The 11699-nt window shown below is 31.4% G+C and overlaps 1 protein-coding gene and 1 long non-coding RNA gene across 2 annotated transcripts; both read left to right on the top strand.

The window, feature by feature from the left end:
- The first annotated feature begins 5477 nt into the window (after positions 1 to 5477).
- On the top strand, positions 5478 to 7542 carry LOC141703671 (two-component response regulator ARR10-like). Its single transcript, XM_074507119.1, has 6 exons — positions 5478 to 5622; positions 5910 to 6058; positions 6260 to 6704; positions 6801 to 6877; positions 6972 to 7122; positions 7205 to 7542. Exons 1-6 carry the CDS (start codon positions 5478 to 5480, stop codon positions 7540 to 7542), a joined length of 1305 nt encoding a protein of 434 aa, XP_074363220.1.
- An 82-nt stretch (positions 7543 to 7624) lies between these two features.
- Positions 7625 to 8500, top strand: LOC141703670 (uncharacterized). Its single transcript, XR_012567637.1, has 3 exons — positions 7625 to 7701; positions 7794 to 7901; positions 7998 to 8500. It is a non-coding gene; the product is annotated as an uncharacterized LOC141703670 (long non-coding RNA).
- The last annotated feature ends 3199 nt before the right edge of the window (positions 8501 to 11699 follow it).

The following is an 11699-nucleotide window of genomic DNA, read 5'->3' as shown; positions in this document are numbered from 1 at the left end:
TTTTACATATGTTGGTACTTTACTTGACATTCTCTGTGTCAGCTTCTGACAAACTACATTTGCCATAAACTGCTTTCGACATAACACCTCCACTACCATCACCATCATCCATATCAGTACTTAATTGCTTTACTGCCAATGAACATGATCCAGCTTATCTAAATCTGTACCAGCTTTGTTGTAACCACTTTACGGAATTCAAACCTGATGACTAACACTTTGACTGCAACCTTTTGTATTTTAAGAATGATTTCGGAAATAACAAAAGACCTGAAGAACTGCCACTTCAGCAATTTTCATCCAACGATTGAAAACCATACTTTGGGGAATTTAACTAATCAAAAATTTGTTTTAAACCACAGAAATACCACACATAAAAAACTTATTGCATGAACACACATCATGATCATAGCTGACACTCACCTGCAAAATTTAATCAAATGTATAATCACCAACACAGAGTATACTATTAATTAATGAAATATCATAACAATTACCTTAAAGATTTTATCTTTCACTTTAACATCTCTGATTTCCAAACAAGTAATGCCGTCAATTTCTTCACTCATTTTTCGATTTGCATATTCAAACAAGAAGAAATAATCTCATCTTGAAGTTTATAAAAAATAGCTCTTGTAAAACAAATCAGTAGCATCATCTTCAATGACACCACTGAAACAGTAATTGGCAGGCTTGAATTGGACGACTCATGGTTTAATCTACGAGTTTCATTCCGCGCTTATCCATAGCATTTCAAACCGAAACCAGAATTCACATAAAGTACTCCCTTATCTATAAAACTGACTAAAGAAAAAATTCTCACTCTTAGACCGCGAGGTAGTTCTCATTTACCCAAACACAGGTTCACCTCAAAAATACGCAGGAATCCAAGACTTCTAAGCGAATACATTTTTCCTAACCACTTGTTCCTTATTCAAGTTTAAACTCTTTCTTAAACTGATAACCACCCTGATTCAAAACTCATCAGGCTCAATAGTTGAAGACCAGATAAATTTCTTCATCTTCTCCATAAAGTCAGTTTCCTTACACAATCGATTGCCAAGCTGACAAAAAAATTACAGCAAATACAAAAATCAAACATTGAAATCACTTCAACAACTTAAAAACGATAAATAAAAGAAGCCAAAAAAGCCAAACAAAGAAAATCAATATTACCAACAAATAATATTATAGAAGCGAAATCAGTGATCATTTTCAAGAAGATGGTATTGGTTAAAAAATATAAATCAATCTAACAAAAACAGTAACAACCAAATGCAATAAATCACCAAAATAAAAAAATAATTTAAAAATTATCATTCAACATACCTTAAGAGGGGATTTCTGGATTTATGTACATGCATATAACGATGCTTAGTGGCAGGATATTCATTGGTTGCTTTAAAAACTTCAGGAACAGCAGCTTTCATTGCATGACACTGGTCAGAACCATAAGAATATGATTATGCTTTATTGCTTCAAAAAATGCTGAACGCCCATGTATAATGACTGTTATCCTTCTTAACAAGAAGACATGCAGCAAATGTGACACATAGATCATGTTTATCCACACCGGTAAAGGAGCAAAGATCATGTTATACCTGTTAAAATAAACACAAAATGGTCAAAAAGAATCATACAATTAAAAAAAAACCTAAAAGGTAGAAAATATACCGATTTGTATAAATGTAGCATCAAAGGATAACAACATCTCCATTTAATTCATATTTCTTCTAGCAGTAGCATCAGCCCAAAAAAGATTCGTTAAATGACCCTCACAATCAACATCATATGCATAATAAATGATTCACATGTCTCATGTAAAACTTTAAACTTTTCCAGCAATATCTGTGCATCAGCCTCACCAACATAACACCTTAAATCTCTATTAAAATTCTGAAAATCATGTCCGAAGCACCAATATTGCCATAACCACCAACCTGTTCTTTCATCAAAGTAAAAGATTTACTAGTACCAATATTCACTTTAGCAGTATCAACAACATGTTAGCGCATACGATTAGTCATTCTCTATTTGCTTTCAAAAATTGAAGACCATCTTCAGAAGCTAACGGATGATTGTGTTTTTCCTCAAACACAGCAATAACTACTTGTCGGACCAATACGTTTGAAAACACATATGCTTTACATCCGCACCTCCCTGAAACAGTCCTCCTACGCTTAACAATTTTACCTAGAACTTTCATCTAAATTTCTAGGCAGATCATTAAACCAACTCTCCCACAAATAATATATTTTCTCAAAATTAGTTCATCCCTATCATTTTTCATTTCAATATTCAACCTCACATTAAATCTAGACAACCCTCCCATATTCCTTGTAAAATTCAATACCTTTTTCCAAACTATCAAAACTCTGATTAACCTCTGGTTTAGAAATATCACCACTATACTTTGGAATGTAATACTTATGACCACCATGTGTAATATTAAAACGCGAAACAGAAATCTCACTTTCAGATAAACTGTACCGCCATTAGATACATAATCCCTACTAAACGGCTAATATGAGACGAATCACCGCAACTGGAACCTAAAAACATATAAAAAATTCAGTCATAACAAACTAAAATATATTAATATAGCATAATTAACCAACAATCACTAACAATACACTTATTTACAATTACAAATAAAAAAGCAACAGCAATGATAACAAATGTACCACATGTAAAATTAATTAATAACTACATTATCACTAATCGTAGTCAAATAATCAGTTAAGGCTTAAGACATAAGCAAATGACATTGATTCACATAAAATTATAATCACTAAAAAAATACCAATAATAACTTACAAATTCAATATACATAAGAAATAAAACTACAAACGCACTACAATCAAAGTTAGCTCACAACACATAATCACTAATAATAGTCGAATAATCAGTGAAAGTAACTATTAAATTTTACATTTAAACTACTAAATCAACTGAAAGGTATGAAACACATAAAAAGAGTTTAAAACACAAGTAATTACCTTAATTCATAGAAATTTTCAACAAATCTGAAGTAATCGTGCTTTAGAATACCTACGAAATCAATCGATTACAAAAAATGAAAAGAAACAAGATATGAACTTAGTGAGCTCAGTGATAATCACGAAAAAGAAAAATTGAAGAAAGATAGAGAATGTACGGGATGCGGAAATTGATAGAGAAAACTTAGAGAGAGAAATAGTATAGAGAGAAAGAATAGAAATAAATGGTGACCTTGAAATTAATTAGACCATATAAATGTCTTCAGGTTTTGAATTAATAACAAAATAAACGGATCGGATGAATCTTTGGGAAAAAAATAAATGGCTGTGATTTCATTCTACTTATATAATAAGAATTATTTTCATTTCAACAATTGCTTATATACATACATATATATATATATTGCTCAAATAAGAACTTCTTAAATGAGAATTATGAGAACTTGTAATCTTCGTAGCTAAAGTTTGTAATTTTATAAAATTTAAAATTTTTACTTTGCACAAAATCATCAATTTCCGAATTCAAAATTTTACCTTTTTAAAAGTCAGCAATTTTAATTACGAAAATTCTTACGGTTTTCAGTTTCAGAAGTTCTCTTTAGAGCACTATCATATATATATATATATATATATATATATATGTATGTATGTGTGTGAACCTCAAATAAATTGTAATCCATAAAATAATAACCTCACTAAAATACTATTTTATGGAGTCCCAACATAATCAACACAATATATTTTTACATCTAATGAAGTAATACACTAGCTAAAATATTATATTTTCTCTAGTTTATAATCACTACTTATACCTATATCAATCACTAGTTTGTAATTTTTATTCTAAAATTGGTTTGTATTTGAAAATTGTCGTGTATATATATATATATATATATATATATATATATATATATATATATATATATATATATATATATATATATATATATATACTGTGGTGTGAATTTCAGTTCTCTTTTTTTTATTTCCTTTAATATATTTTGAAGAGATTTGAACCTGAGCAACATTTTAAACCTTTTCTTGTCAAGGAACTAGAAATGCTTATAACCTTTTTTTGCTAATGTTTTGGACTAATTAACGTAAATCGTATTTTTTTGTGGGTCCTCGAACCAAATATTCTTTGAAATTTATAGTCAACCAAAAGCGGACAGAACTTCGATTCAGCTAATCCATACATATCACACTTATATATTCAATATAATATTTATTTTAGTATTTTTAAGAAGATATTGTTTGAACATCTTTTTATAATTTTTTTTTTAATAAAAAGGTATTGCTAAAAAGGTATTGCTCATCTATTAAATGCCATAATGAATTTGAGATTATTCTATAAGAAAAATGAAGGTGCTCTTGTCTTTATATTTAACCCTCCACCTGTTTATATCGAAAACTCAACTATTGAAAATTTAGCTTTATCCAAATTTCATTTCACGAAATCAATAGGAAAAAGATTTCATATGAAAAAAGAATTATCAATAAAAATTTTCTTGAATAAAAAAATCAAAATTTATTTTAAACCCCGATTTATTACACTAAACAAATTTTTCTAACCTTTCACTTTCCATTTACAATAACTACAATTTTTTGTTAAGAGTACAACCTTGAGCATAACCACTGGCGTAGCTAGAAATTCGAGCCACAAGTTCAAAAATTTTGTAAAGACCAAGATGAATGTAGAAAATAATTTAGAAATATTAACAAAATATTTATAATGAACAGATTCTACCATAATGCACAATGGTATGGGGTCAAATCACAATTTATTACTGTAAATCTATATTTTCAAAGGAGTCAAGGTAAAACTTATTTATTATAACTTTTTTCCTAATTAAATTCGAACATTCAAAATTTCTGTTTTTCAAATTTCAGTGGGGTCAGTTGCCCACACACCCAATACGCCGGAGGATAACAAGTAATACTTTCGCCCAAATTTTACCAATTAAGTTGAGCCCATACTTCACCGCGATTAGGCTGAGTATGCGAATGCTATGTTTTTACTTTATTAATTTTGTGTATATTTTCTACTTTTATAGTCATGAATTTCTGTACCAACAGAACATGTGAATTTTGTCTATGTTAGTCAATTTTAAAATCATAAAAACGATAAACTTTAACTTACGTGTATCGTTTTCTAAAATTCATATCCAATTTCAAATAATGATAAAATTCTATTTTTATTATAATGCGAGTTCGAACGCAATAATATTTTACTTTATTGAGAAATTATGACGTACTCCTTAACTTTTTAAGGAAGATATTATATAAAAAAGTCAATTTAATTATAATTTATCACAATGTTGGTCATGTACTAAATGCCCCTAGCTAGATCCCCTACGCTGTATATATTTAGGCACATTGGATAAATTACACCTACATCTGTATATTAGCCCATACACTCTCGAAATTTTGGTCCCATCACTATTGCATATACATTTCAATTCATTTCGACTGTGAGATATGGAGATTTCTAAGTTAAATAATCAAAACAATGGTTCTAACAATGGAAGTACTAAGGAAAAAATGGTGACCATTTTGGTGGTGGACGATGATAGAACCTCCTTATCTCTTATTGCTAGTTTGCTAAAGGGATGCCCCTATCGAGGTGTGTATATAAACTCTATTCATTTCTTGTTTATAAAATCTGCTAATAATTCATATTTTAATTGTACGAGTTAAAAACAAGAGGAAATTATAAAAAAATTGCAGAAGATTTGGTTCATTTGACTGATTTTTAAATTACCATCTCAAATCTTTTGATGTGGCATACTGATCTTTCTAGAATATAGTATCAGATGCAGTCATGGACTTTTTCTAAGATCTTTAGATTTTAAATGAGCTCGTTACTTAACAGATTTTGCGTCTAATATTTTCTTGTTTGTTTTCTCATAGTATTCACTGCCAAGGATCCTCTGGATGCTTTGCGCATCCTACGGACTGGAGTCATTAAGTTTGATCTGGTGGTATATGATGTCCACATGCCAGGCATGGATGGGTTTGAACTACAAAGATGGATTGATCAAGATTTTCAATTACCGGTTGTATGTGAGTGTTACTATAACTGAATTTAAATTTCATTAATATATAAACGCACTTTATGAAAAATAGTTTTATCTAGTGCTATGTTAGGTATTTTTTTTATTACCGCAATTTTTTTGAACTGCATAATAATTTTTTTGTGCAATAGTAAACGATATTAAGAAGGCGGTTCAATCTTTTGGATTTTTTTTCCTCAATTTTAGTTGTACAGTTCCGTCAATGATCTTCACCAACAGACTAATCAAACTCTTGAAATTTTATTGTTAGTGATGTCAGGTGACAGAGAAGCTAGTAATCTATGCGAGGGAAGTCAGAGTGGAGCTTCCCTTTTCGTAGTTAAGCCCATTACTACAGAAGACATGAAATCAATATGGGATTTTGTGAACCAATGGAAAAAGAATCTAGCTAAAGGGAAAAACTTAGTATCTGATGATAGTTCTGCTAAGGACAATGAAGATGACACTGGTAATAAGTTATATGAAAAGAAATCGAAGCGAAAGCTTCAGATAACTGATAATGAAGATCATAATCATGGCAAAAACAGAGTTCTGAAAGACAAAGCTTTTCTAACAAAAAAGAACAAGCTTAATTGGACACCTTTTCTCCATGACAAGTTTGTAAGAGCTGTGCAGCATCTAGGGCCTCAAGGTAAGATGGTACATTTTAACAAGTCTTTCACTACAGTTTAATGATGTTGATTATGTCTCACATACTTGAATTGTCCGCGATGAATTTTTGTTGTAGGATCTATTCCGAGGAACATTGTTACCGTAATGAATGTGCCTGGACTGAGGAGGGAACAAGTAGCCAGTCACTTGCAAGTTAGTTCCTCCCCCCTCTTTTCTCCTTTTCTTCTGTGTGACGAGAATTTCTAATTCTGCTGTTCTAATGTCTTCTTTATTCTAATATTCGCAGAAGTACCGAATCGACCAAGAGAAACAGTCTGAAGCAGAACAAAATCCAGACTTGTTTAAAACACTCCAAAATGGGAAAAGGTGGTCCTCATCGTTTCTCAGCCATAAGGCACTACCTGGTTACGGACAAACTAAGCTACCAATCAATCCAGGTAATTAAATATTAGACACCATTCTGTCAGGTAATTAAATATTACGGACAAAATGGAAACTGTTTGATTTGTCATTCTACAGGTTTTCGCCCAAGTGGCCTAACAAACGGTACATATCCAAGTCTGATGTACCAACCACAAACACCAGAATTTTCCAGCACTGACAAGATTTGCAGTGGATTTAATTATGTCCAAACCTTGGCTACGATTCCCATGAATCAAAATGGCTTTTCTAAACAAATGCAGCCACCAAACTGCTATACTGGCAGTGGACAAGAAGTTTGCAATACATTTATTTCACAGAGAAATTTGACATCTTCTACATTGGATAATGTTCTCCCTGAGCAGCAATATGAACCTGCTGATCATAGTAACCTTTTCCTTGATGGAAGTACCTGCCAATCACCTGGTAAGGTTTAGTAAATTAACATAAATTTACGTTCTACTCTCTCTGATATACAACATAGTTTTTACAACTATTCAAACAAGTGTTTTAACATGTAGGTCATAAATCAAGACTGCTATGTCGGAAACAAAGACATGGCATATGCTGAAAAGGTGCCCACAAACCTTATTGAGGTATATACTTAATGTATGGTAAATTATTTAGATATCGATATATTGCTGCGTGATTATATATATATTTCTCCTTTACGTGTCATCGCTTGTAGAACAACAATCAAGACCACTACTTGGGAAACAATGTTAATTTTGGAGATGCTTTTTTGGTAAACAAAGACATGCCAAATGCTGACAAGGGACACATAAACCTTGATGAGGTACATACTTAATATATGTAAAATTATTTAGATATCGATATATAACTGCTTAATTGATTATCTTCAACTTTTTCCTCTACGTGTTATCACATGTAGAACCAAAATCAAGACTGCTATGTCGGAAACAATTTTCATTTTGGAGATGCCTTTCTGGGAAATAAAGACATGCCAAATGCTAACAAGGTGCACACAAACCTTGATGAGGTATATACTGAACATATGTAAATTTATTTATATATTGATATTGCAGAAAGGGTACTTAACGAACTAATTGTTCTTCTTTTGCAACTATATCTACTTCATCTTCCTATATCTACAGGGTACTGCATAATTAAGTACCATGTGTTAAAAATGAACATGAGTCTCTTATGCTCATCAACTTCAATGCTTAACTCATACTGTACATGTCACATATTATAGAAGCATGACAATGGATGCATTGCGAACTCAGCAGACAATACTGAGACTTCCAGTTTTGAATTGATACTATCCTAAACCCTAAACCCTAGCTTACAGTAGTAGCTTAGCAGTTCAAATTCTAAACTATATATTGAATGATTAAATCCTCTGTGAAATGTTATTAGGGAACGGATGATGACTTCTGGGCCCTTTTTTCTAAATTTATTGAAGGCGACAACTATCTTGACTTTTGAGTACTTCTATCAACCCCTGGTGGGTTGAAAAAACAAATTTTATGCTAGCAGTGACTGCGTAATGATCATCAAACTTTTGTGGGTTGAATAATTGTTTTGCTTAGTTTTACTCTGACGATTGTTTTTAAGATTTCAGTTATGTTACTTTAATTTTCAATTTAATATTTGAGACCTTATCGTATCTAGAAAATGGTGTCAAGTGAAAATTAGCTTTCTCAAAACAGACCACCTGATATGGCAGTTTCAGATCAGATCAGCTTGATTGTACAATTCATATTTACTTCTTAATAGATCGGATTGACCGTGTCATTGAAGATGTACCCAAAAACACAATTATAAGAGATTAAAAAAGGAGAAACATATGCATATAGATATATATATATATAACTCTTCTTTACTAGCAATTGAAATATAGCCTCAAACAGAAGCAACAATGTCAGATCAGGTGATGTTAAGGAGACATTTCAACGGCATTTATATGTTCTAAAGTTTTCGATACATTATTCCTGGATAGTATCCAGGCATTTGATACTGGCTATGCTAGAATCGTGTAGAAAATGTTACAGAAAACTTATCCATTGATAAGTACAATATGAACTACTATGCCTTGAGATAGCCGTTAGGCCGTTGATAACTAACCTTTATCTACCATTTTAATCGGTTATCTTTCATACACTTAAGAAGCACCACTATAAATATTACCTTATATTTAGAAGTAGCTAATTTTTGAAATTTGAATGCCTTAGGTAAGTCCAGAAATGAGGAGTAAAATGATATGAGAGAATAACCTATATCGCGGTATTTTAAAAAACTATATGAATTTAAAATGTGGCTTAGTACTTACACAAACTATCATATTATTTAAGATCAGTATACATAATATTTGTAGGTGGTTGAATAGCATAATCCAACCTTCCACATGTTTACATCGAAAATCCAATAGTTAAAAAATAAATTATAGCAAGAACTTTTCAAATGAAATAAGGACTAATTATTAATATCTCCTCGTAAAAAAATAATTTTAACCCGCTGAATTACATTATTAGGCTTTTTCAGACTTCCAAGACCTTTACAATAAAAATTTAAAAGTAGAATTACGGCCCATATTTTACCGACTGGGCCGAGCATGTTAAAAAGATAATTTGTAATTCCCATGAACCAAGTATCTAGAATGTTTTAGTCCTATACTCATTATCAGTGTTACTATATGAAACCAAGAGTCTTGAAAATTATTCATGTATCTAATTTATGAAGAATTCTAGGATTCTAGATATATCCATTTATGTATATAATGACTGTAATACCAGCATATGGAAGTCAGAAAAAAAATATAAAAAAATATTCCTTTTCCTGATTTCATCAAGCTTTATACCTAACAAATTTGGTATCACAGCAACTCATATCTCACTTCTAAAAATACAAAAATAATATCACTTCTCTCATAAAATAGCATGTCAACAGCATTCCCATTTTCAATGGTGAAAGTTATGATTTATGGAGCATTCAAATGTGGACATTGTTTATGTCTTATGATTTGTGGGAATTAGTTGAAAAGGGGTACGAAGCACCAACTCCGAAGGAGATAACTTCCTGGACAACGGCTAAGCAAATTGAATTAAAAAATAAAAGAAAAAGGATGCAAGAGCTCTTCTCTTTATTGAAGAAGGAGTCAGGAAAGCCATTTTTCCTCATATCATGAGTGTTGAAACTTCGAAAGAAGCATGGGATATCCTGAAGAAGTAATTCAAAGGATTCAATCACTTTGGAAAGAATTTGATAATTTGCAGATGAAAGAAAGTGAAATTGTCTCCGAATTTTTCTCCAAAGTTTCAACCATAACAAATCAGATTATAAGTTACGTTGATACCTTAGAAGACAAAAAGATTGTGATGAAAGTCTTGAAAAGCCTGTCTGCAAAATTTGAACATGTGGTAGCAGCCACTGAAGTTTCCAAATGCATTATATGCAACAAATAAATCATGAATCAAGAAATTGTAACTTTCGTTGTAAAAGATGCAAAATTCCAAATCAATCTCGGAAGTATTGTTGGTTTCAAAATAGAGACCATGCTAATTTCTCAGAACAGGATAGAGACGCACAAGTTTTTTTTTCATGCATGAATGCACGACCGCAACAACACAACTGTTGTTATATTGACAGTGCTTGCAGTAATCACATGTCTGGAATTCAGAATTTATTTGCAGAACTTGATGAAAGTCAAAAGTCTGAGGTAAATATTGGAGATGGAAAGACTCTCAAAATTGAAGGCAAATAAGTCATTACCTTTCATTCAAAAGAAGGAAAGCTTTAAAAAATTACTGATGTTTATTATGTTCCAAAATTAACACAAAATTTGTTAAGCACTGGTCAGCTAATGAAAAAGGGGTTTTCTCTATCATTTGATGATGAGCAATGTACTATTTTTATAAAAAAAATCTAAAGTGGCAAAAGTTAAGATGATGCCAAACAAAATATTTTTATTAATTAATTTTTCCACTACATGACAGATTTGCTCTCAAAGTTGATAACGGTGACGATTCAATGGCACTTGAGATATGGACATCTCAATTTCAAGGGCCTTAAATTATTAAAAGACAAAATATGGTGGTTGGTCTACCCGATATATCATATGTAAATAAAGTTTGTGAAGGATGCATCTACGGAAAATGCAAAGACCGTCATTTCCAAAGACTGCTTGGAGAGAAAAAGCCTCACTGGAATTGGTTCACTCGGATTTGTGTGAATCACGAACTCCGTCAATAAATGGCAGCACGTACTTTCTTTTGTTCGTTGTTGACTATACAAGGATGATGTGGGTCTATTTTCTCAAGTAAAAGTCTGAAGCCTTCACTTATTTTCTACAATTTAAGGCATTGGTTGAGAAACAAAGTAACAAACAAATCAAAACTCTTAGAACAGATTGCGGCGGAGAGTACTTATCAAATTATTTTCAAGATTATTGAAAAGAGAAAGGTATTCGGATGCAGCTAACAATCAGATACAACCCTCAACAAAATTGCGTCGTAGAACGCAAAAATCGGAAAATTCTCGAAATGGCAAGAAGCATTTTAAAAGGTAAAGGTCATGCAAATAACTTATGGGCCAAGGCTATTAATACAACCGTCTATATACTCAATATCTCTCC

Source organism: Apium graveolens, unplaced genomic scaffold (genome assembly GCF_009905375.1).
Source record: "Apium graveolens cultivar Ventura unplaced genomic scaffold, ASM990537v1 ctg6970, whole genome shotgun sequence".
NCBI classification, from domain to species: domain Eukaryota; kingdom Viridiplantae; phylum Streptophyta; class Magnoliopsida; order Apiales; family Apiaceae; genus Apium; species Apium graveolens.
This window is presented reverse-complemented; position numbering and strand designations above follow the sequence as displayed.

What these genes read in the sequence shown, in the direction of transcription:
- LOC141703671 (XM_074507119.1), top strand. Translation starts at nt 5,478, where the DNA reads ATGGAGATTTCTAAGTTAAATAATCAAAACAATGGTTCTAACAATGGA. An exon ending in AAGTAGCCAGTCACTTGCAA is followed by an intron (nt 6,878 to 6,971) that starts GTTAGTTCCTCC and finishes TAATATTCGCAG; the next exon opens with AAGTACCGAATCGACCAAGA. An exon ending in TAAGCTACCAATCAATCCAG is followed by an intron (nt 7,123 to 7,204) that starts GTAATTAAATAT and finishes GTCATTCTACAG; the next exon opens with GTTTTCGCCCAAGTGGCCTA.